We start from the raw sequence: 25,614 nt of genomic DNA on the forward strand, positions 1-25,614 counted from the left end.
TAGGAGTACTGAGAGTACTGAGAGTACTAGGAGTACTGAGAGTACTGAGAGTACTAGGAGTACTGAGAGTACGGAGAGTACTAGGAGTACGGAGAGTACTAGGAGTACTAGGAGTACTGAGAGTACTGGGAGTACTAGGAGTACTGAGAGTACTGAGAGTACTAGGAGTACTGAGAGTACTAGGAGTACTAGGAGTACGGAGAGTACGGGGAGTACTAGGAGTACTGAGAGTACTAGGAGTACTAGGAGTACTAGGAGTACTGAGAGTACTAGGAGTACTAGGAGTACTGAGAGTACTAGGAGTACTGAGAGTACTGAGAGTACTAGGAGTACTGAGAGTACTGAGTACTGAGAGTACTGAGTACTAGGAGTACTGAGAGTACTAGGAGTACTGAGAGGACTTGGAGTACTGAGAGGACTTGGAATACTAGGAGTACTGAGAGGACTGGGAATACTAGGAGTACTGAGAGTACTGAGAGTACTAGGAGTACTGGAGTACTGAGAGTACTAGGAGTACTGAGAGTACTGAGAGTACTAGGAGTACTAGGAGTACTGAGAGTACTGAGAGTACTAGGAGTACTGAGAGTACTGAGTACTGAGAGTACTGAGTACTAGGAGTACTGAGAGTACTGGGAGTACTGAGAGGACTGGGAATACTAGTACTGAGAGTACTGAGAGTACTAGGAGTACTGGAGTACTGAGAGTACTAGGAGTACTGAGAGTACTAGGAGTACTGAGAGTACTGAGTACTAGGAGCACTGAGAGTACTTGGAATACTAGGAGTACTGAGAGTACTGGGAATACTGGGAGTACTGGGAGTACTGAGAGTATTGGGAGTACTGGGAATACTAGGAGTACTGAGAGTACTGCGTGCTGGGTACTGGTTAATGGGTACTGTGTACTAGTTATTGGGTACTGGGTACTAGGTACTGGGTACTGCATACTAGGTATTGGGTGCTGGTTACTAGGTATTGGGTACTGGGTACTAAGTATCGGTACTGGGTACTGCATACTAGGTATTGGGTGCTGGTTACTAGGTATTGGGTACTGTTTACTGCGTACTGGGTACTAGATATTGGGTACTGGGTACTACGTATCGGTACTGGGTACTGCATACTAGGTATTGGGTGCTGGTTACTAGGTATTGGGTACTGTTTACTGCGTACTGGGTACTAGGTATTGGGTACTAAGTATCGGTACTGGGTACTAGGTATTGCATACTGGGTTCTGCATACTGGGTACTAGGTATTGCATACTGGGTACTAAGTATCGGTGGGGGGGACTTCTGGAGCTCTTCAGCGACTGAGTGGAAAGGGCAGCGTTCAGACTCTGTCAAAGTGCCTTTGAGCAACATGTTATTTTATCATAGAGACACAAGATGCATCTTCAAATATCTCCGGATGTCGGCAGGTGTGTTTCCCTCCTTTCACAGGAGCTAGGCTAGCTGATCCCCTCTGCAGCCATGCACTGAGCTAACACAGGTAGCATGCAGAACCGGCGTGTCCTCCTTGTGGACAAAAGGCGCGAGAGCGTTCACCAGACCAGAGACAGGTGCATTGTGGGTAATGCAGTCAACACACCACAGAACGCTACACGAGTCAGAAAGCAGCAGCCGGGGCGGGGTCCGTCTGTCTTTCCAGCTTGTTTATTAAATTAAAAGGTTATTAATATTAACATCATTACTGAAGCACAGAGCGATGAGGATCATGTGGAAATCACCGACACACGACAGTTTACAACGAACATGAAGAAGAGACGTCGCTGGTTCCCACGCCGGTCCGACACAGGGGACGCGCACAAAGCAGGTGGTCCTGGTGGTCCTGGTGGTCCTGGTGGTCCAGTCTGCAGGGTCCCACAGCAGGACGGGTCCACAGTGGGCGTCGGTCCTATGAACCATCTCCTGCTTGACCATGGACTGTGTGTAGAAAACTATTACCATTTAGTAAATACCAATAATAAACCCGCTTGACGACCTGAAACTGGATTGAGTTGAAGAGCTGAGCGGCCATCTTGGATCCACCCGAGGTGACGCTGCTTAACCCTTTCACATCCTTTGGAGAGGAGCAATGTGACTGTGACTCGTCAAAATATTAAAACACGGAATCATCTTTAGTTTGAGCATCTTCTCGCCGTCCATCCGTCTCTCTGGACAGCAACTACTTCCTGTTAAGATGGAGGACTACTTCCTGTTAGTAGTAAGATGGAGGACTGAGAGACCTGAAGGTTCTGGAACATCAGACAAAAAGGTCTAGAACTAGAATCAACACTGGACTAGTTTTTACATGATGGATCTTCCTGGTTTGTATTGATCAGATTATGATAGACTAGCGGGCCAACGTTACACAATCGAACCTCAACATGAGCCGACGCCTGACAGGAACAAACCGCTGTCCTCTCTTGGGTTCCAGGGCCGCAGCTTTACCAACAGCGCCCAACCGATGATGAAAGGTCCATACATTTTTCCGATATAAAAAAAAACAATAAAAGTTTCCATCAAGTTCATCGTCAGACGTTAAAAATGAGAATATTCAAATATTTATTTTCTTCTTGTTGATTCCCCACTTGGTGCTGGACGGGGGCGGCCATGTTGGCTCTGAGCAAGTTCATGTCCGACAGGAAGTCCCGCCCCCAACACCCACAGGGCGCACTTTCTGTGTGTGTGTGTGTGTGTGTGTGTGTGTGTGTGTGTGTGTGTGTGTGTGTGTGTGTGTGTGTGTGTGTGTGTGTGTGTGTGTGTGTGTGTGTGTCTAGCTGTTCTCGAACAGCGACAGCAGGTCGTCGTTGCTGTTGTTGGGGTGGTCCGGGGGTCCGAGGTACGACAACAACTCATCTGGGTTGGTCAGGTCTGGCAGCAGCTGGAAGACAGACAGGTCAATTATCATTGTTGTTGTTGTTGTGACTATTATCATTATTATTAAATGATTATTTATTATGAAATTATTATTTATTATCATTAAATTATTTCCATTATTATTGGATTATTCCTTACATTATTAATTATTATCAAATGATTATTGTCACTATTTATTATAAAATTATCATTTATTATTATTAGATTATTATTTTCCTCATCACTTCCTTGACGTGATGCGCACCAACCACCGGGACCAGATCTCGTCTCATTTACATCCAAGTCGTGCAGACACGCCCTTCTGATACTACATCAACGATACACACACCGTCTACACACTTCCTGTTGTATTATGCCACCGTCTACACACTTCCTGTTGTATTATGCCACCGTCTACACACTTCCTGTTGTGTTATGGCACCGTCTACACACTTCCTGTTGTGTTATGGCACCGTCTACACACTTCCTGTTCTATTATGACACCGTCTACACACTTCCTGTTCTATTATGACACCGTCTACACACTTCCTGTTCTATTATGACACCGTCTACACACTTCCTGTTGTATTATGGCACCGTCTACACCCCCCTGACCGGACGTGCTGCACTGGCCAAAATGGCGGCGAAATACAGTCCCACGGGCAACACCCAAAGTGGAGCTTTTGGATGAACTGAGGACATATTGAGGCCTCACTGCGTGGCAGAGCCCTGAAGCACCACCTAATATTACACCCGAAGCACCAATATTTATTACATCTGTCGTGACAGACAGCTTTCTTTACAGTTAGATAACAGTTGGTGGTGGGGACCCCCTGGAAGGACCCCTGGGGGCCCCACGTTGAGGACCACTGTTCTAGAGCGTCCACGGCATTAGAGAACACTGTACATCCCATATTAAGCTGCTGAGTTCAGCCTTCATCTGTGTAATGTTTGGGGTCAGGATGAAGCAGGAAGCAGCTTTTAAATCCTCGTCCACTCACGTCCAGAGAAGCTTCCGGACCGTCGGGCCCCCCCGGGCCCCCCAGCCCGAAGCCGTCGCCGTGGAGACGGGCACTCTGGTTGCTACGCTGCATCGCCTGGTTGCCGCTCCCCAACTGGGCGTTGCCATGGAGACCATGTGACTGGGAGCCAGGGGCACCATGGGAAGTGGAGTCCAACCGGCCTGGCAGAGACATCTGGGAGGTGGAGAGGAAGCGAGGTGGAGGAGAGGAGAGGAAGAGAGGTGACGGAGAGAAGAAGTGGAGGAGAAGAAGAGAGGTGATGAAGAGAGGTGGAAGAGAGGAGGAGAGAAGAGGTGGAGGAGAGAAGATGAAGAGAGGTGGAGGAGAGAGGAAGTGGAGGAGAGGAGAGGGAGAGAGGTGGAGGAGAGAAGAAGTGGAGGAGAGGAGAGAAAGAGGTGGAGGAGAGAAGAAGTGGAGGAGAGGAAGAGAGGTGATGAAGAGAGGTGGAAGAGAGGAGGAGAGAAGAGGTGGAGGAGAGAAGATGAAGAGAGGTGGAGGAGAGAGGAAGTGGAGGAGAGGAGAGGGAGAGAGGTGGAGGAGAGAAGAAGTGGAGGAGAGGAGAGAAAGAGGTGGAGGAGAGAAGAAGTGGAGGAGAGGAAGAGAGGTGATGAAGAGAGGAGGAGAGAAGAGGTGGAGGAGAGAAGATGAAGAGAGGTGGAGGAGAGAGGAAGTGGAGGAGAGGAGAGGGAGAGAGGTGGAGGAGAGAAGAAGTGGAGGAGAAGAGAGAAAGAGGTGGAGGAGAGAAGAAGTGGAGGAGAGGAGAGGAAGAGGTGGAGGAGAGTAAGAGAGGTGGAGGAGAGAAAAGGTGGAGAAGAGGTGGAGGAGAGGAGAAGTGGAGGAGAGGAGAGAAAGAGGGGTGGAGGAGAGAAGAAGTGGACGAGAGAAGATGAAGAGAGGTGGAGGAGAGAGGAAGTGGAGGAGAGGAGAGGAAGAGAGGTGGAGGAGAGAAGAGGTGGAAGAAGAGAAGAGGTGGAGGAGAGAGGAAGTGGAGGAGAGGAGAGGAAGAGAGGTGGAGGAGAGAAGAGGTGGAAGAAGAGAATGGGTGGAGGAGAGGAGAGGTGGAAGATTAGGTGATCAAGAGAGGTGGAGGAGAGAAGAGGTGGAAGAAGAGAAGAGGTGGAGGAGAGAAGTGGAAGAAGAGAATGGGTGGAGGAAAGGAGAGGTGGAGGTTGTAAAATCTCTATTTTTTAATTCTTTAAAATGTCAATATTGTATAGACTGTCTGCTAGCTGTTGTACTAGACTAGTAGTAGAATAGTACCAGAGCTGTACTGCAGTAGTACTGGTGCTGGTACCTGTGCTGCCATGGGGTGAGGGGGAGGCTTGTCGGGGGTGAGGAGGCTGCTGGGGAGCTCTGCCTGGTAGGACAGAGGGGGGGGGCCGGGGGAGGAGAAGTCTCCGCCCACTGCACTGAATTCTGGGAAACCCCCCGACTGGAAGGACGCCCCTGCAGGGGAAGAAGATACTACATCAATGATATATACACCGTCTACACACTCCCTGTTGTACTATGACACCGTCTACACACTCCCTGTTGTACTATGACACCGTCTACACACTCCCTGTTGTATTATGACACCGTCTACACACTCCCTGTTGTACTATGACACCGTCTACACACTCCCTGTTGTACTATGACACCGTCTACACACTCCCTGTTGTACTATGACACCGTCTACACACTCCCTGTTGTATTATGACACCGTCTACACACTCCCTGTTGTATTATGACACCGTCTACACACTCCCTGTTGTACTATGACACCGTCTACACACTTCCTGTTGTATTATTACAACTTGCTGTTGTGAGCTAGGTACTGGAGGCAAGTTAAGGTAAGTTTAGGAGTATTTAAATGTATATTTAATACAACACAGACAATTCATTCTATGATATAATTAAAGAACCAGAGCGTGATTGTGGCACCGCCCCCTGCGGCTGCCTGCACAAGCACCTCGTGTGGATTACGCACATTTTAGCATTTTAATAATCTTTAGTATTTTTAGAGCTTATTGTGCGTAATCACCGGGTCTCATGACATTTCACTGTATACATGTATTACTGTATGTATATGTATGTGACTAAAAAGCTCTTGAACTTGTATTCTGACCTGCGGCAACGTAGTCGGGGGTGCTGCTGCTGTTGGCTCCGCCCCCCACTGGCAGGGCGGAGCCGAAGGTCATGGGGGAGGAGCTGGAGCGGCTAGGGGCGGGGCCCAGCGAGGCGATCATCTCCATGACGCTGGGCAGAACCATGCTGCTGGTGCTCAGCGTGCGGCAGCGCTTCAGCACCGGAGCGTCCGGGTCCTCCTTGATGTGCAGGTCGGGCTTGACGGGGACCGGCTTCCAGGAGCACAGCGGGTCGATGGTGATCTCCTCGTACTCCGAACTGGGGGAGTGAGCGGAGGGGAGTGTCAGGTCCTCTGTGGACCTGCCCCCAGACACAAGGGGCGGAGCTTCTGTTGCTCTAAAATGGCTCAGTGCATATTGTTTCGTGAATAATTTACATTCAGTATATTTATCTAGTTTTCTCAGTTGAGTGACGCAGCGCTGCTCCCTGGGTGGTGCTGTGAGCGTACACGCTGCAACAGCAGGTGTACCAAGGCAATTCACAACAGTGTTTGGTTCGATAAAATGGCTTTGAAAGGAAAAAAAACAATCCTTTCATTTATAATAAAGTATTAATCTTTACGGACACGGGAGAAACATCTAAATGACTGTAGTCACACCACACAGCCACGAGGTGGTGCCACCAAGAAACCACAGGAATCCAAACACAACAGACCATGTTGTTTGTACGGTGTAATCCCTGATTGAGAGCTTTTAATTATATTAATAAAAAATTTTCTAAAGAAAATATGAAATTCAAGTGGAGGAGAAGACTCCAGACCCCACAGACAGACATCCCAGCCGGCTGTGAATGACAGGATGCGGTTACCACGACGATGGGCGAGAGAAACTGAGAAAACTTACTTCTGGACGTAGATCAGGATTCCCAGCATGTACTGGTCCACCTCCAGGCCCTCCAGCAGAGCGGTCTTACTGCGCACACACACACACACACATACACACACACACACACACACACACACACACACACACACACACACACACACACACACACACACACACACACTTAAGTTTAAGTGTGTAAGTGTGTGTGTGTGTGTAAGTGTGCGTGTGCGCACATGCACGTACTTGCAGACAGGGCATCTCCATGTTCCTCTTTCACAGTTTAGCTGCAGGTACGACTCCAAGTCAAAACACTAGAGGCAGACAGGGAGAGGCAGACAGGGAGAGACAGACAGTTCCTCCGTTAGTACTAAATGTAATGAAACTCTTACCAGTTTTTTGGGAAACGCTCCGTCCTTTCCTCATTGTGTCTATGTGAAAGCTGCATGCTAACGTGTTAGCTCCATGCATGGCTGCAGAGGGGATCAGTTAGCCCAGCTCCTGTGGAGCATCCTTCTAAAGTCCCCTAACGACTGATCAGTGGACGTTATTGATTGGAGCCCGTTTGATGATCACTGCAGCTGATTGGTGATCGGTCGGGCTGCAGGTCCTCTACATTGTTAGCACACGCTTTAGTCGAAAGCCATTTACAATTATTCATACTCAGACACCAGCAACCTTCAGATGACTGGACGACCGCCCCTGAGCTCCTGCCCCCGTTCTTACTGCCTGCCTCCCATCTGTTGCCTATACACTGTATAAAGGATGTTTTTTGCTGCCTGTTTACACCTACTTCCCACCTGACATGTGATTCTCAGTAGAAAACTACTGTGTTCAGCTCATTCTCCATCTGCCAAGTAGGAATAATCATAATATAACAAAGTATTTGTATGATCATTAGAAATTATCATTCAAGCTCCTGTTTCTGAATCACATTTTAGGACAAAGTGAGGTGGGGGCGTGGCCAGTTTGACGCTCTGGACCTGGATGTGTCTGCAGTCGTGTCCTCGCGCAGGCAGCTGGATGCGGCGGAACGTGATGGGACACTTGAGGGACACTCTGATGGCCGTCTGCTCCACACCGTCCTCTCCGTTGAGCCCTGGGGTTCCAGGGATGGTCCCACTGCTGAAGTTCCTCTTTACTGCAGGGGGGGGGGGGGGGGAAGGAAGAGATCCATTAGCAGTGACGGAGGAGTGTGTGGCTCAGTAACGGAGCTGACGGATGCTGTGTGTGATTACTCTTGGTGACGCAGTGCTCGGCAGGGAGAAGCCTCTTTTTCATCAGACCCTGAAGGACGGAGCGGACGGACGGACGGTGGACGAGCTGGAGGACGAACAGGTGAGACTGGGGGGGGGGGGGGGGGGGGATTGTTAATATTGTAGTGTTCTACAAAGCCAATTCCAATGAAGTTGTGACGTGTGAAAGGTAAATACAAACAGAATACAATGATGTGTGAATCCTTTTCAACCTGGATTCAAGTGAACTCACCACAAAGACAAGATTTCATGTTCAAACTGATCAACTTTATTGTTTTTTGCAAATCTTCACTTGTTTTGAATGTGATGCAACACCTTCCAAAAAGCTGGGACAGGGGCAATGAAATACTGTGAAAGTTGAGGAAGGCTCAAAAAACACCTGTTTGGAGCATTCCACAGGTGAGCAGGTGGATTGGAAACAGGTGAGTGTCATATAGAAGGAGCCTCCCCCCAAGGCTCAGTTGTTGACTGTAATGATGGGGGCGAGGGTCACCACGTTGAACTACTGCCTGAGCAAATAGTCAAACAGCTTAAGAACAATGTTTCTCAACGTACTATTGCAAGTAATGTAGGGATCTCATCACGTACAGTCCATAATATCATCAAAAGATTCAGGATCTGGAGAAATCTCTGCAGGTAAGCGTCAAGGCCCAAAACCAACACGGGATGCCCGTGACCTTCGACCCCTCAGGCGGCACTGCATTAAAAAGCGACATCACTCAGTAAAGGATGTTAGCACGAGGGTTAGGAAACACTTGGTAAAAGCACCGTCAGGTCACACAGCTCCACGCTACGTCTACATGTTAAAACTCCCCCTTGCAAAGACAAAGCCATGTGTCAACAACAGGCAGAAAGGCTGCCTGCTTCTCTGGGCCCAGCTGGTCTGGGATGGACTGACGCTAAGTGGAACAGTGCTGTGGTCTGACCAGTCCACACTGCAAATGGTTTTTGGGAATCATGGAGGTGGTGGTGTCCTCCAGCCCAAGAGGAAAAGGAAGGTCAGGAAGGTCAGGAAGGTCAGGAAGGTCAGGAAGGTCAGGTTGTTACAGTGCAGAGTTCAACAGCACCTGGGGGGGGGGGTAGTGATACCTTGCAGCATTAAGGGTGACAGGTAGAAAGAGGTAGAAAGAGGTAGAAAGAAGTTTTGGAGCAGCATACGCTTCCATCCAAGCAACATCTTTCAGGGACGTCCTGCTCATCTCAGAGGACGATGTCAAGCCACACTCTGCATGTGCTACTACAGCCTGGTTCCTAGTGAAGGAGTGAAGCTACTACACTGCCCTGCCTGCAGAGTAGTAGCTCCTACACTGCCCTGCCTGCAGAGTAGTAGCTCCTACACTGCCCTGCCTGCAGAGTAGTAGCTCCTACACTGCCCTGCGTGCTGTGCACACCTGCCTCTCATTGAAAGTGTGCGGTGCATTATGAGGCACAAAACAGGAGAAGGAGACATGTGGAGCAGCTGAAGTGGAACATCAAGCAAGAAGGGGAAAGAATTCCACCACCAAGCTTCGACCGTCAGTGTCCTCACTCCCCAACGCTGAGTGGGTGGTGTTAAAAGGAAAGGTGACATAACACAGTGGTAAACAGGCCCCTGTCCCAGCTTTTTGGAAGGTGTTGCACCACATTCAAAACATGTGAAGATTTGCAAAAAATAATAAAGTTGATCAGTTTGAACATGAAATCTTGTCTTTGTGGTGAGTTCACTTGAATCCAGGTTGAAAAGGATTCACACATCATTGTATTCTGATTGTATTTACCTTTTAAACAACATCACAACCATATTGGAATTGGCTTTGTAATATAGATAGAGTGTGTGTGTGTGTGTGTGTGTGTGTGTGTGTGTGTGTGTGTGTGTGTGTGTGTGTACTCACACAGCAGCAGGCCGTCACAGTGATCTGGATGGTGTTCCTCCCTGGCTGACACACCTGCTTCAGGTACAGAGGTTTATGGGATGTCTTGTTGTCGCCTCGTTCAATGTTCAGAGGAGTGGCGTTAACACTGACCTGGGGGAGGAAAAGTTTAAAGACATTACATTCCATTTCATTTAGCAGACGCTTTTATCCAAAGCGACTTACAATTGTTCAATCACCGACGGACGCAGCCATCAGGAGCAATTAGGGGTTAAGTGTCTTGCTCAAGGACACTACAGCACGCTAGCAGGAGGAGCCTGGGATCCAACCAGCAATCTTTAGATCACTAGACCACAAGCTCTACCTCCTGAGCAACCAGCCCCAGACACATCAAACATCTGGTCCATCAGGAGGACATGGCTCTCCATGTCCTCCTGGACCAGATGTTCAGTGAAGTTCTAGGTGGTTCTATTTGTTTCTAGGTGTTTCTAGGTGTTGCTAGTGGTTCTAGGTGGTTCGAGGTGCTTCTTGTGATTCTATTTGTTTCTAGTGGTTCTAGGTATTCCTAGGTGTTCCGAGTGGTTCTAGGTGTTCCTAGTGGTTCTAGGTGGTTCTAGGTGTTCCTAGTGGTTCTAGGTGGTTCGAGGTGTTTCTTGTGATTCTATTTGTTTCTAGTGGTTCTAGGTGTTTCTAGTGGTTCCAGGTGGTTCTAGTGGTTCTCCAGGTCACAACGTTGTGTTCCACCAAATCAACTTGATTTCAAAGTGTTTGACTTTTGAGGCTAAGCGTTGAGGAGCAGCTGGTACCTGTACGGAGGCTGGCCAGTTGGTGTTCATCTGACGGTCTTCATGGTGGTAACACTTGAACTGCAGTTCCAGGTCCGGTCTGGGGGAGGCAGGGAGTCACACCTGTTACATGGTCTTGAAGCTAAATTACACCAACACAGCTACATCACCCTACACACGTATGGGGTTCCTGTTGGGAGTCTTACAGCACTCATCCACCCCTCTTTGGCCAGAGGAAGCACCGAGAAGCTTCAAAAAAAAGGTGATGTTCAGTACGTCCTTCAAATACTAGAAGAATACCAGGTGGAGGAGGTGATTCCCTCCTCAGCCGCTGCCGTGCAGATGAGCAGCGGCGTGAAAAGAACATAAAAAACAATTTAAAAAAAGAATACAAACTGTGAAACATTTACGGTCATTTTATTTCCCCCAAAGCCAGTGAAGAGGAAACCACAAACACCTGAGAGCAACACACACGGTCTAAGTGTGTCTCTGTGTGTGTTAGTGTGTGTATTAGTGTGTGTGTTAGTGTGTGTGTATTAGTGTGTGTATTAGGGTGTGTCTGTGTAAATATGTGTATTAGTGTGTGTGTCTGTGTTAGTGTGTGTGTGTGTGTATGTGTTAGTGTGTGTATTAGGATGTGTGTGTCTGTGTTAGTGTGTGTATTAGGATGTGTGTGTGTGTTAGTGTGTGTGTCTGTGTTAGTGTGTGTATTAGGGTGTGTGTCTGTGTTAGTGTGTGTATTAGGGTGTGTGTGTCTGTGTTAGTGTGTGTATTAGGGTGTGTGTGTCTGTGTTAGTGTGTGTATTAGGGTGTGTGTGTCTGTGTTAGTGTGTGTATTAGGGTGTGTGTGTCTGTGTTAGTGTGTGTATTAGGGTGTGTGTGTCTGTGTTAGTGTGTGTATTAGGGTGTGTGTGTCTGTGTTAGTGTGTGTATTAGGGTGTGTGTGTCTGTGTTAGTGTGTGTATTAGGGTGTGTGTGTCTGTGTTAGTGTGTGTATTAGGGTGTGTGTGTGTCTGTGTGTGTGTCTGTGTTAGTGTCTGTGTTAGTGTGTGTGTCTGTGTTAGTGTCTGTGTTAGTGTGTGTGTCTGTGTTAGGGTGTGTATTAGGGTGTGTGTGTCTGTGTTAGGGTGTGTATTAGGGTGTGTGTGTCTGTGTTAGGGTGTGTATTAGGGTGTGTGTGTCTGTGTTAGGGTGTGTATTAGGGTGTGTGTGTCTGTGTTAGGGTGTGTATTAGGGTGTGTGTGTCTGTGTTAGAGTGTGTATTAGGGTGTGTGTGTCTGTGTTAGTGTGTGTATTAGGGTGTGTGTGTATGTGTTAGTGTGTGTATTAGGATGTGTGTGTCTGTGTTAGTGTGTGTATTAGGATGTGTGTGTGTGTTAGTGTGTGTGTCTGTGTTAGTGTGTGTATTAGGGTGTGTGTGTCTGTGTTAGTGTGTGTATTAGGGTGTGTGTGTCTGTGTTAGTGTGTGTATTAGGGTGTGTGTGTCTGTGTTAGTGTGTGTATTAGGGTGTGTGTGTCTGTGTTAGTGTGTGTATTAGGGTGTGTGTGTCTGTGTTAGTGTGTGTATTAGGGTGTGTGTGTCTGTGTTAGTGTGTGTATTAGGGTGTGTGTGTGTCTGTGTTAGTGTCTGTGTTAGTGTGTGTGTCTGTGTTAGTGTCTGTGTTAGTGTGTGTGTGTGTGTCTGTGTTAGGGTGTGTATTAGGGTGTGTGTGTCTGTGTTAGGGTGTGTATTAGGGTGTGTGTGTCTGTGTTAGGGTGTGTATTAGGGTGTGTGTGTCTGTGTTAGGGTGTGTATTAGGGTGTGTGTGTCTGTGTTAGAGTGTGTATTAGGGTGTGTGTGTCTGTGTTAGTGTGTGTATTAGGGTGTGTGTGTCTGTGTTAGTGTGTGTATTAGGGTGTGTGTGTCTGTGTTAGTGTGTGTATTAGGGTGTGTGTGTCTGTGTTAGTGTGTGTATTAGGGTGTGTGTGTCTGTGTTAGTGTGTGTGTGTGTCTGTGTTAGTGTGTGTATTAGGGTGTGTGTGTCTGTGTTAGTGTGTGTATTAGGGTGTGTGTGTCTGTGTTAGTGTGTGTATTAGGGTGTGTGTGTCTGTGTTAGTGTGTGTATTAGGGTGTGTGTGTCTGTGTTAGTGTGTGTATTAGGGTGTGTGTCTGTGTTAGTGTGTGTATTAGAATGATACAGAATGCGGCGGCGCGACTGGTGTTCAACCAGCCAAAGAGGGCACATGTCACTCCGCTGCTCATCGAGCTCCACTGGTTACCTGTAGCCGCTTGGTTACCTGTAGCCGCTTGGTTACCTGTAGCCGCTCGCATCAAGTTCAAGTCTCTGATGCTGGCCTACAGAGTGATTGCTGGGAATGCTCCCACCTACTTAAATGCTCTTGTAAGAGCACATGTTGCCCCCCGGATGCTGCGCTCGTCAAATGAGCGTCGCCTGGCTCTGCCGGCCATACAACCACGGCAATCCAGGCTATTCTCATTTGTAGTTCCACGTTGGTGGAACGAGCTGCCAAAAATGACCAGAGCAGGGACCTCCCTCTCTGTCTTTAAGAAGCACCTGAAGACCCAGCTCTTCAGTGAGTACCTCCTGTCCTAACCTACAATTACTTTGCACCACCTTGCAGTATTTATTGTTACACCAATGTTGTTGTTACACTAATCTCTGTCGCAATGTAGCTGAATGTTATTCTCCCTTGTAAGTCGCTTTGGATAAAAGCGTCTGATAAATGACTAAATGTAAATGTAAATGTATTAGGGTGTGTGTGTCTGTGTTAGTGTGTGTATTAGGGTGTGTGTGTCTGTGTTAGTGTGTGTATTAGGGTGTGTGTCTGTGTTAGGGTGTGTATTAGGGTGTGTGTGTCTGTGTTAGTGTGTGTATTAGGGTGTGTGTCTGTGTTAGGGTGTGTATTTGGGTGTGTGTGTCTGTGTTAGTGTGTGTATTAGGGTGTGTGTCTGTGTTAGGGTGTGTATTAGGGTGTGTGTGTCTGTGTTAGTGTGTGTATTAGGGTGTGTGTGTCTGTGTTAGTGTGTGTGTGTGTGTCTGTGTTAGTGTGTGTATTAGGGTGTGTGTGTCTGTGTTAGTGTGTGTATTAGGGTGTGTGTGTCTGTGTTAGTGTGTGTATTAGGGTGTGTGTCTGTGTTAGTGTGTGTATTAGGGTGTGTGTGTCTGTGTTAGGGTGTGTATTAGGGTGTGTGTGTCTGTGTTAGTGTGTGTATTAGGGTGTGTGTGTCTGTGTTAGTGTGTGTATTAGGGTGTGTGTGTCTGTGTTAGTGTGTGTATTAGGGTGTGTGTGTCTGTGTTAGTGTGTGTATTAGGGTGTGTGTGTCTGTGTTAGTGTGTGTGTGTGTCTGTGTTAGTGTGTGTATTAGGGTGTGTGTGTCTGTGTTAGTGTGTGTATTAGGGTGTGTGTGTCTGTGTTAGTGTGTGTATTAGGGTGTGTGTGTCTGTGTTAGTGTGTGTATTAGGGTGTGTGTGTCTGTGTTAGGGTGTGTATTAGGGTGTGTGTGTCTGTGTTAGTGTGTGTATTAGGGTGTGTGTGTCTGTGTTAGTGTGTGTATTAGGGTGTGTGTGTCTGTGTTAGTGTGTGTATTAGGGTGTGTGTGTCTGTGTTAGTGTGTGTATGTCTGTGTTAGTGTGTGTATGTTTGTGTTAGTGTGTGTATTAGGGTGTGTGTGTCTGTGTTAGTGTGTGTATTAGGGTGTGTGTGTCTGTGTTAGTGTGTGTATTAGGGTGTGTGTGTCTGTGTTAGTGTGTGTATTAGGGTGTGTGTCTGTGTTAGAGTGTGTAATAGGGTGTGTGTGTCTGTGTAAGTGTGTGTATTAGGGTGTGTGTGTCTGTGTTAGTGTGTGTATTAGGGTGTGTGTGTCTGTGTTAGTGTGTGTATTAGGGTGTGTGTGTCTGTGTTAGTGTGTGTATTAGGGTGTGTGTGTCTGTGTTAGTGTGTGTATTAGGGTGTGTGTGTCTGTGTTAGTGTGTGTATTAGGGTGTGTGTCTGTGTTAGTGTGTGTATTAGGGTGTGTGTGTCTGTGTTAGTGTGTGTATTAGGGTGTGTGAGTGTGTTAGGGTGTGTATTAGGGTGTGTGTGTCTGTGTTAGTGTGTGTATTAGGGTGTGTGTGTGTGTCTGTGTTAGTGTGTGTATTAGGGTGTGTGTGTGTCTGTGCTAGTGTGTGTATTAGGGTGTGTGTGTCTGTGTTAGTGTGTGTATTAGGGTGTGTGTGTCTGTGTTAGTGTGTGTATTAGGGTGTGTGTGTCCGTGTTAGTGTGTGTATTAGGGTGTGTGTGTCCGTGTTAGTGTGTGTATTAGGGTGTGTGTGTCTGTGTTAGGGTGTGTATTAGGGTGTGTGTGTCTGTGTTAGGGTGTGTATTAGGGTGTGTGTGTCTGTGTTAGTGTGTGTATTAGGGTGTGTGTGTCTGTGTTAGTGTGTGTATTAGGGTGTGTGTGTCTGTGTTAGTGTGTGTATTAGGGTGTGTGTGTCTGTGTTAGTGTGTGTATTAGGGTGTGTGTGTCTGTGTTAGTGTGTGTATTAGGGTGTGTGTGTCTGTGTTAGTGTGTGTATTAGGGTGTGTGTGTCTGTGTTAGTGTGTGTATTAGGGTGTGTGTCTGTGTTAGTGTGTGTATTAGGGTGTGTGTGTCTGTGTTAGTGTGTGTATTAGGGTGTGTGTGTCTGTGTTAGTGTGTGTATTAGGGTGTGTGTGTCTGTGTTAGTGTGTGTATTAGGGTGTGTGTGTCTGTGTTAGTGTGTGTATTAGGGTGTGTGTGTCTGTGTTAGTGTGTGTATTAGGGTGTGTGTGTCTGTGTTAGTGTGTGTATTAGGGTGTGTGTGTCTGTGTTAGTGTGTGTATTAGGGTGTGTGTCTGTGTTAGGGTGTGTATTAGGGTGTGTGTGTCTGTGTTAGTGTGTGTATTAGGGTGTGTGTCTGTGTTAGTGTGTGTATTAGGGTGTGTGTGTGTCTGTGTTAGTGTGTGTATTAGGGTGTGTGTGTCTGTGTTAGTGTGTGTATTAGGGTGTGTGTGTCTGTGTTAGTGTGTGTATTAGGGTGTGTGTGTCTGTGTTAGTGTGTGTATTAGGGTGTGTGTGTCTGTGTTAGTGTGTGTATTAGGGTGTGTGTGTCTGTGTTAGTGTGTGTATTAGGGTGTGTGTGTCTGTGTTAGTGTGTGTATTAGGGTGTGTGTGTCTGTGTTAGTGTGTGTATTAGGGTGTGTGTCTGTGTTAGTGTGTGTATTAGGGTGTGTGTGTCTGTGTTAGTGTGTGTATTAGGGTGTGTGTGTCTGTGTTAGTGTGTGTATTAGGGTGTGTGTGTCTGTGTTAGTGTGTGTATTAGGGTGTGTGTGTCTGTGTTAGTGTGTGTATTAGGGTGTGTGTCTGTGTTAGTGTGTGTATTAGGGTGTGTGTGTCTGTGTTAGGGTGTGTATTAGGGTGTGTGTGTCTGTGTTAGTGTGTGTATTAGGGTGTGTGTGTCTGTGTTAGTGTGTGTATTAGGGTGTGTGTGTCTGTGTTAGTGTGTGTATTAGGGTGTGTGTGTCTGTGTTAGTGTGTGTATTAGGGTGTGTGTGTACCTGATCATCAGGGTCTTGTATACTGAGTCTCGCAGCTGGAAGACATGGTTGCTGACTGCCAGGTTGTGCTCCAGTCTGAATGGCTCCAGGACGACGCCGTCACGCACTGGGAAGGTCAGACGGAGGTCATCGCTAGGGTTACCTGGCAAACAGGAAGTGGCGTTACGACTAGGTAGTAAGGACACTCCCTAGGTAGGAATGCAAAGACATGGAACAGTTCCAATAATAACAGACATTAAAACTGTATATTTTACGTGTGTGTGTGTGTGTGTATGTATACCGGAGGGAGGGGGCGGGGCCAGGTTGCTCATGCTGGGTTTGACATCCGGCAGGAAGGAAGAGGGCGTCGGCTTGATGTCACTGTTGCTAGGCGACATGTAGGGCGGGGCCATGGAGGTCACTGGGGTGATCGGGGGGGTTGGGTTACCTGGGAGGGGGGAACTGGGGTAACCTGGCAACCCTCGCCCCTGCTGAGAGAGGGGAAGAGAGAGAGAGCGATAAGACAATCCATACCGAGATAATACGTACAGTACTCAGAGAGACAGGTACCCCGGTCTGCTGGTTGAAGGAGTTGTACGAGCCAGCGGCGCCCCCTGCTGTCAGAGGGTTTAATGAGCCTCCCTGTCCGTTAAACTGGTCCTTGTAGTACTGGCCGCTGGGGGGTCCAGAGGGGGGGAACTGGGGCACGGCCATCTTGTGGCTCTGGTAGGAAGGAGAGGGGCCAGAGCGCTGGGGGGCATGGCCTGCACCGCCCGGGCCTATAGCGTGAGACAGCAGACGAGACATGTTTCAGGACAGACTGCCATGGGCGACGCCTCAGCATTCAACTGAAATCCAGCTGCTGCCGGGGAAGCGTTGCCATGACATCATGTAAAAGTGTATCACCAGGCCCTGCACCAAAACATCTGCTTGGTTAGAACCTTTTTCTTCCAGCATTGTGCCCCTATTATTTTGAGCCTTTTCATTAAAAGTGTTTTGCAGTTTCAGGTTTACACTTGAAATATTGAGCACGCTGTAAAAGCCCTTTGTGAGCAGAACGTCTCCTCACCTGGGTGGTACTGTAGGTTCTGGCCCGGGTATGGTCCGGCCTGGTTGGCAGACCCAGAACCAGGGATTGGACCTCCTGGACCCGACATCACATTCACACTAGAGCCCACAGAGACCCCATACTGCTGGCCCATACCTGGGAAAGACTGAGAGAGAGAGAGCGACAGAAGGGCAAAGGTCAAACAGATGATTAGATGGAGGAGGTAGGAAGAGAAGGCTGCTGAGGTAACACCACAGAGAGCCTACCTCGGAGCTGTAGGGCCGCTTCAGGCCCTGTGGGGGCCTCAGCGGGCCCTGCTGAGGCCCCGGGCCGTAGTTAGGGTGCTGGGCCATCCTCTGGGGGCCTCCTCCAGACCCATACATGGGGCCCATGGAAGGTGGGGCTCTGGCAGGGCCGTGCCCCATGCCGCCTGGGGCCATGCCAGGGGGGCCCCGGGGCCCAGCATGGGCCATGAACTGGCTGTTGTAACCAGCTCCACCCATCTGGGACAGACACACGGAAACACAGACAGAGACAGAGAGAGAGAGAGAGAGAGAGAGAGAGAGAGAGAGTCAAGCTACACCCTCTGCTTGTTACATAGGAATTCACACTATAAATCTCCTGTGCTCAGGCAGTGGCCTCTCTCTGGTTCTCACCTGTCCGTAGTTCATTTCCTGGTTGTGCTTCTCCTGGATGGCGGCCACCGTTGCCGTGGCAGTGGCGGTTGCCGTAGCAGCAGCAGCAGCTACAGCGGCGGCGGCAGCCTGCGTGAAGTCCGACCCTCTAGACCCTCCTCCGCTGGGCGGAGGGAAACTACACCCCAACACAGGAAAACACAGTGAAGCTATACCCAACACAGAAAAAGACAGTAAACTATACCCAAACACAGTGAAACTACACCCCAACACCGGAAAACACGTGAAACTACACCACAACACAGTGAAATTACACCCCAACACAGTGAAACTACACCCCAACACAGTGAAACTACACCCCAACACAATGAAACTACACCCCGCCACAGTGAAACTACACTCCGACACAGGAAAACAGTGAAACTATAACCCAACACAGTGAAACTACACCCCAACACAGGAAAACACAGTGAAACTATACCCCAACAGTGAAACTACACCGAACACAGAAACACACAATAAAACTATACCTCAAAGTGAAACTACACCCCAACACAGGAAAACACAGTGAAACTATACCCCAACAGTGAAACTACACCCAACACAGAAACACACAATAAAACTATACCTCAAAGTGAAACTACACCCCAACACAGTAAAACTACACCCAAACAGTAAAACTACACCCCAACACAGGAAATCCCAGTGAAACTATACCCCAACACAGGAAAACACAGTGAAACTACACCTCAAACACAGTGAAAATATGGCCAACACAATGAAACTACACCCCAACACAGGAAACGCTGTGAAACTACACACCAACACAGTGAAACTATACCCCAGGGCAGTGAAACCACACCCGGCTCCGTGAAACTACACCCCAACACAGTGTAACGACACCCAACACAAGAAAAGACTGACGTGTGTATTGAGCGTACCTGCCCCCGTAGCCCGGGCCTCCTCCAGCATAGCCCCCGCTCGGCCGGCCGTACATGCCCTGGCCCATGTAGCCCTTGTTGGGCTCGGGATAGCCCTGCTGGCCCATGTAGCCCCCAGGACCCGCAGCCATGCCCGGACCTCCGGGCCCCTGGAGCATGGGACCCCCCGCCGGATTCGACCCTGGACCCATCACGCCTCCACCCAGACCCTGTAGGGGAGAGAAGAGAGCTTAAACTTTAGGGTTAGCATTAAAACGATGAACAAACTAAATTTCATATACTACTGAAAATAACTTTACCAGGATTTTCAACATAACTCTGTGCTCCCTGAACAGCGAGGTCTTGTGTTTTATTTTATATGAATCCACTTATTCACAACAACCAGACAGAACGTTCAACTCAACACAAGGTGACAATGGGAGGAGGCCCTGCCCCTTTCATACCTGGCTGGCGGACGGGTTGGTCACGCCCCACACAGTGGTGACCACGGAGAGCGATCCTGTCGGCTGATTGGACTGCTGCTGCCAGGTGGGCGGGTCGTAGGGGTAAGAGCCGTCACTACACACACACACACACACACACACACACACACACACACACACACACACACACACACACACACACACACACACACACACACACACACACACACACACACGTTAATACACATACCTCTGTGCGCCCCAATAATCCACAAGACTGAAAGCAAAACAACAGATGTACGTAATCTGTACAATAGATAGATAGACAGATAGATGCAAAATCTTCAGATAAAAAGCTTTTTATTTATTTTCAACAGAAAACGACAAACTGTGTTTAGAGGGACACCAAACGGTCTGTGTGTACATGTGTCTGTGTATATGTATGTGCATGCGTGTGTGTACGTGTGTGTGTTTGTACGTGTGTGTGTACATGCGTGTGTGTGTGTACATGTGTGTGTACCTGTGGGGGTTGTTGACCAGTCCAGTCTTCATGGGATTCATTGGGTTCATAGTCAGGATGGGGGGGCAGCCCAGGCTCTTCTCTCTCACACACACACACACACACACACACACACACACACACACACACACACACACACACACACACACACACACACACACACACACACACACACACCCCCCACCTGGAGACAGACAGTGAATGACTGTTTAAGATTTTACACACACACACACACATATATATGTGTGTATTTTTATGGTATTTAATTTAGGAGGGAATGGTTGGAATCTTTATGATGATTTCCATTAGTATTTAGATTCAGATACAATACCATTTTATTGCATTAAGAGTATTGATCCTCAACACCGTTCATCCTGCCACACTGAACATACTATTATGATAGATCTAAATGTTATTATTATACATTTTAATACTGTGACATCTAAATACTATTATGACCCATCTAATAGTATTGTTATACATGTTAATACTATGACCCATCTCAATACTATTATGACCCATTAAATACTATTATGACCCATCCTAACACTATTATTATACACCTAAATACTATTATGACACGTCTTTATACTATTATTACATAACCTCAATGCTCCACTACCTCATCCCACACAAACTAAATATATGAAAACAGAGTCGTCTCGATCTGATGGATGTATTTATTGTGCTATAATTCATGTTCTGTGATGTCCAAGACAATGTTCATATTTACTGCCATGAGAATGAGGTTGATGTAGTGGAGGTTGAGGTGGTGGAGGAGTATTAAGGTCGTGGAGGGTTGAGGTGGTGGAGGAGTATTAAGGTCGTGGAGGGTTGAGGTGGTGGAGGAGTATTGAGGTCGTGGAGGGTTGAGGTGGTGGAGGCTTGAGGTTGAGGTAGTGGAGGAGGACATTTTGAATTCCTCAGTGTGCTCTCCGCAGACATGCTAACATGCTACATGCTAATGGGCCCACCGGTTCCACGACACTCCGCGTTCCCACGGACTTTAAATGTGTTTTTACTGAGCTCGACACCGCGTGGGAGCGACGGGGAGGGAATCCAGGTCCGAGCCGCGACTAGGAGGCTAGCGGGCTAACAGGCTAGGAGGCTAGCGGGCTAACAGGCTAGGAGGCTAGCGGGCTAACAGGCTAGGAGGCTAGCGGGCTAACAGGCTAGGAGGCTAGCGGGCTAACAGGCTGTGACAATGGAATGCTACCGGCTATTAGCATGTTAGCTTCGAACACCAAAAACCGAACAAATCCAGAGAAATTAACCGAAAACAGCACGAACCTGGAGCCGCACCGGGTCTGATCCTTCCCCGATGCCGACCCACCTCCACGGAGCTCGGCTACTTCCTGACGGTCCAGGCCCTGGGCCGCTGCATCCAGAACCAGGGACCAGGGACCAGGGACCAGGGACCAGGGACCAGGGACCAGGGACAGGGACCGGGACCAGGAACCAGATCCGATCGAGGTCTGTCTTCACCCCGACCAGAGAGCCTCTAGTCTACTGCTGCGTCGGGTATCAGCACCACCCAGATCCTGCTAGTCCAGGTCCTCCAGGACCCGCTGATCCGGGCTGATGAACCCGGTCTAATGGGTCTTGTGGACCGGTGTGATGGGTCTGCTGGACCCGGTGTGATGGGTCTGCTGGACCCGTCTCACCTCCGCATCCCGACCGAGAAACGGTGCTAAAAAATCCCAGCGAGCTGCAGCGAAACCCGGCAGGAAGTGATCCAGGACGGGACTCCGCCCCCTGGAGGGAGGGGAGGTGTACTGATCATACGATATTACTTTAATTATTACTATATATGATTAATTATTACTATTATTATTATTATTATAATTATTATTATTATTGTTGTTGTTATTGTTATTATAATGTATTCTTATTATTGTTATTATAATTGCTGTTATTATTACTATATTATTGTAATTATTATTATTATTGTGGAGAAGTGGAGGCAGCATGAGAGAGAAGAGCAATGAAACTCAGCAGGAGTAAGACACAATACATGTGCCTGAATGGGAGGGAGGGTGGAGAAAAGCTGAGAATGCAACGAGTGGAGGTGGAGAAGAGAGTACAGGCAGGGTGGAGCGGGTGGAGAAGAGTGTCCAGAGTGATGTGTGACAGAAGGGTTCCAGCCAGAGTGAAGGGGAAGGTGTACAGGACGGTAGTGAGAGCAGCCATGTTGTACGGTTTAGAGGCGGTGGCACCGACTAAAAGGCAGGTGGATGAAGTGGAGGTGGCAGAGTTGAGGATGTGGAGGTTTTTCATTGGGAGGGACAAGGATGGACAGGATTAAGAATGAGGACAGTAGACAGTAGAGGGACAGCTCAGGTTGGACAGTTTGGTGGAAAAGAGGCCAGATTGAGATGGTTTGGACACGTGTGGAGGAGAGATGAGAGTTACATTGGGAGGAGGAGGCTGAGGGTGGAGCTGCCAGGCAAGAGGAAAAGAGGAAGCCAAAGAGAAGCTTGATGGAGGTGCTGAGGGGGGACATGCAGGCGGGTGGTGTCAGGGAGGAAGATGCAGAACACAAGGTGTTGGAGGCAGATGATCTGCTGTGGCCAACGGGAGCAGTACAAAGAGGAAGTTGTTGTTATTAATATTATTATCACTATCTTTATTATTACTAGTAGTAGTAGTCGTATTATAATTGTTATAATTGTTATTATTGTTATTATTATTTATTATCGTTATTGTTATTATTATTGTTATTATTGTTATCATTATTATTGTTATTATTATAGTTGTTATGATAGCTATTGTTGTTACTATTATTATTATTATTATTATTACTATTGTCATTATTGTTGTAACTACTATTATTATTATTGTTATTATTATTATTGTTGTTGTTATCATTTATTATTATTATAGTTGTTATTGTATTTATTATAGTTTATTATTATTATCATTGTTGTTATTATGTTACTGTTATAATTATTATTGTTATTATCATTTATTATTATTATTGTTATTATAATTGATATTATTATTATTATTATTATACTATTGTTTTTATTATTATTATTATTTACACTGTTGTGTTATTATTATTATTACTATTATGTCACAAACATTTTGTCGTTGAAGTTTCATCCTAATCGATCCACATACGGATCAGAAATTAATGAAAAAACGAACAACTTTGACCCAAAGTATTCTGTTGGTCTTTTTTAACTGACACGTCACACATCTGGTTGTAAAATGAAGGAGATGATATTTATGTTTAGAAGCTTTATGATGTCATCATATTACTTACTAAAAATTGTATTTACAATCAGATGCTTTATGAAATCATCATATTATTTACGAGAATTATATTAACAGTAAGATGCTTTATGATGTAATCATATTATTTACTATAATGACATTTACAGTAAGACGCTTTATGACATCATCATATTATTTACTATAATGATATTTACAGTAAGACGCTTTATGACGTCATCATATTATTGACTATAAATGTACAGGTTGTGATTGAGAAGGTCCAGTTGGATCGTGTCCAGTGTGCGGTGTGGACTCGGTCACTCTGTAGTGTTTAGACGTTACCAAACTTTGGATTTACGTGTATATTTATATAACTTCTTAAATGGTAGATGTCAGTAGATCTGTAAGATCTGATATTTTAAACACCTGCTCTACATTACTTTGCCGGATTCTTGAAAAAAAAAAAAAAAAAGTAATCCTTAAAATGTCATCAGCACGGCCCTCAAATTTGTGACTCAGTGATGCGTTCAAGATCCAACGATTTGCAGAAAAATAGAAGCTGTGCAATGATAATTACCCACAGAAATATCACAACGTTTGTCATATTTCATGGAAATGGAACTTATTGAAAATGTAATCCAAGGAAAAAATGTCAACAATTAAATTACATAAATTGATTGTTATCGTAAACCAACGTCATAATTGATGTATACAAACACAATGTCAGCTACCGTCACTTCACGCATAAACAGTTTGGTGCAGCTAAACGTAGCAGATTTAAATGGAAAGACAGGAAGTGTTAAGCATTGACAAGTCCTTCCATAATATTTCCAATGGCAAAATATTGTTAAAGTTCCAAAAATGTTGTCTGCCTAACAATATAGACAAGTCATCTATTAAACCGAATTCCACAACTGTACATTACTGACATAAGAAATACAATAGTCATAATTACAACCAACATTTTTTATTGTTCTGAAAAGTAATTACAAAAGCTTTTTTTGTTATTTTACAGATGCCCAAAAATAGCCAAAAACAAAGACAACATCCAGTCGTCAAGGTCATTCACAATATTTAAACTTCACGATGTTTGATGTTTGTACGTTTAGTAACTTGTGATGCATGTCACATAAAATAAAAAAAACGTAACATGTATCCAAAATTAATAAGCTGGACCCTGTGTATTGCTGCCTGCAACTATATTTATTATTTGTATAAGTATTAGTATTACTGTTATTTTTAATATTATTGTTGTTATTATAATAATTATCATTATCATAATAATAATAATAATAATAATAATAATAATAATAATTATTATTATTATTATTATTAGAAGTATTAGTAGTAGTAGTAGTAGTAGTAGTAGTAGTAGTAGTAGTAGTTGTATTTGTATTATTATCATTATTGGGGTCCAGCCCGTCGGACCCCAACTGATATTGTTCCAGGAAAATTCTCTGAATTTTGACATCTAAAAGTATCTGGAACACAACAATGACAGAAGCTACGAACACGGTTGAGGTGTCGTTTAAACTGGTATGTCACAAACATCTTGTGGTTTAAGTTTCATCCAAACTGATCCACAGCAGAATTTTTTTTTGAATAAATTGGTGCCGGTCAATGTGTCCTGAGAGATTTCAATTTCCTGGACAATGGGAGAGATTCCAATCAAATATTATTTGTGTTTATTGAGCTGCAAAACTATTGATAAGCAGGGGTGTTTTTTTATAGAGAATGATATCATTAAGGCATGTAGATTTATAGTATTTTTTATTGAATATTCAAAATAAAAAGAAGTCCTGTCAGTAAACTGTTACTGTGTTATTGGATCCAAACGTGATTTCTGAACGAATAGGACCCTTGCAGGGATTAGGTTGGGGTTAGGGTGAGGGTTCAACGAATCTAAGCCGTTTGCTACGAAAATCAATTACCGACCCAGTCTGTAATTCCTAAATGAATAGGACCTTTGCGGGTAACTTGTAGTACTTTTTGTCCCAGGCAGCTTTATTGTTGCAACTTTAATCGTGGACTATTGTACGAAACTCAATTACCGACTCAGTCCGTAATTATTTAATGAATAAGACCCTTGTGGGTGATTTGTAACGCCACAATATCACGTCCGTGAGTGAGTGTACATGACTTCCCATTGGTTCCCCATTGGTACTGGTGTAGAAGGTGGGTATTATTTTGCGGCGCCTCCAGGCAGCGCAAGGGGCCCCGAAACCCCCCGAACTCCACAGCCCCGCGGACAACCCCCGGCTGCAGGAGATCCCCGGGTACCCCGCCCTGCGGCCACAGAAGACCCCCGCTGAGTTAGCTCTTAATCGTGGGTGGTCACAGAGACGAGATCCTAGACGAACAGGACTCTTGAGACGCACAGTTTATTCAGGACACATGCAAACTTATATGTTCATGGTTCGCAGTATGACGTGGGAAAGGGTTTGTCACCATGTAACGGCCGATGGGGGGACGAGAACCGGTTTGAACTGGTCTGGGAGTTGCCTATTGTGATGAGCGTACAGAGTACGCGGAGTACATGCGTTTAAAAAAATGTACACAACTGCATTTGATTATATGATCACACAATAATACAGTATTGTAGC

At 46.3% G+C, this 25,614-nt stretch overlaps 1 protein-coding gene across 1 annotated transcript; it reads right to left on the minus strand.

Moving 5' to 3' along the window:
• Nucleotides 1–1,634: 1,634 nt before the first annotated feature.
• On the minus strand, nt 1,635–21,476 carry LOC307233175 (zinc finger MIZ domain-containing protein 2-like). The gene is made up of 20 exons (XM_080004402.1): nt 21,083–21,476; nt 19,793–19,976; nt 19,294–19,408; nt 18,851–19,059; nt 17,931–18,087; nt 17,541–17,777; nt 17,296–17,440; nt 16,797–17,005; nt 16,528–16,717; nt 16,248–16,389; nt 10,713–10,791; nt 9,928–10,059; nt 8,039–8,144; nt 7,784–7,941; nt 7,047–7,114; nt 6,822–6,890; nt 5,960–6,237; nt 5,147–5,298; nt 3,832–4,026; nt 1,635–2,855 (listed from the first exon to the last, which is right to left on the minus strand). The coding sequence occupies exons 2-20, from the start codon at nt 19,840–19,842 to the stop codon at nt 2,748–2,750; spliced, it is 2,799 nt and encodes a 932-aa protein (XP_079860528.1). The 5' UTR covers nt 19,843–19,976; nt 21,083–21,476; the 3' UTR covers nt 1,635–2,747.
• Between the last annotated feature and the right edge of the window lie 4,138 nt (nt 21,477–25,614).

The sequence above is a fragment of the Zeus faber genome, assembly GCF_960531495.2.
Source record: "Zeus faber genome assembly, chromosome: 7".
Taxonomy (NCBI): Eukaryota; Metazoa; Chordata; class Actinopteri; order Zeiformes; family Zeidae; genus Zeus; species Zeus faber.

Excerpts from the sequence above, each read along its gene's own strand:
- LOC307233175 (XM_080004402.1), bottom strand. The coding sequence starts at position 19,842 with ATGAACCCAATGAATCCCATGAAGACTGGACTGGTCAACAACCCCCAC. Across the intron at positions 16,718-16,796 it reads CCTTCAACCAGCAGACCGGG|CAGGGGCGAGGGTTGCCAGG; the intron begins GTACCTGTCTCT and ends CCCCTCTCTCAG. Across the intron at positions 6,891-7,046 it reads TGGAGATGCCCTGTCTGCAA|TAAGACCGCTCTGCTGGAGG; the intron begins GTACGTGCATGT and ends GTGTGTGCGCAG.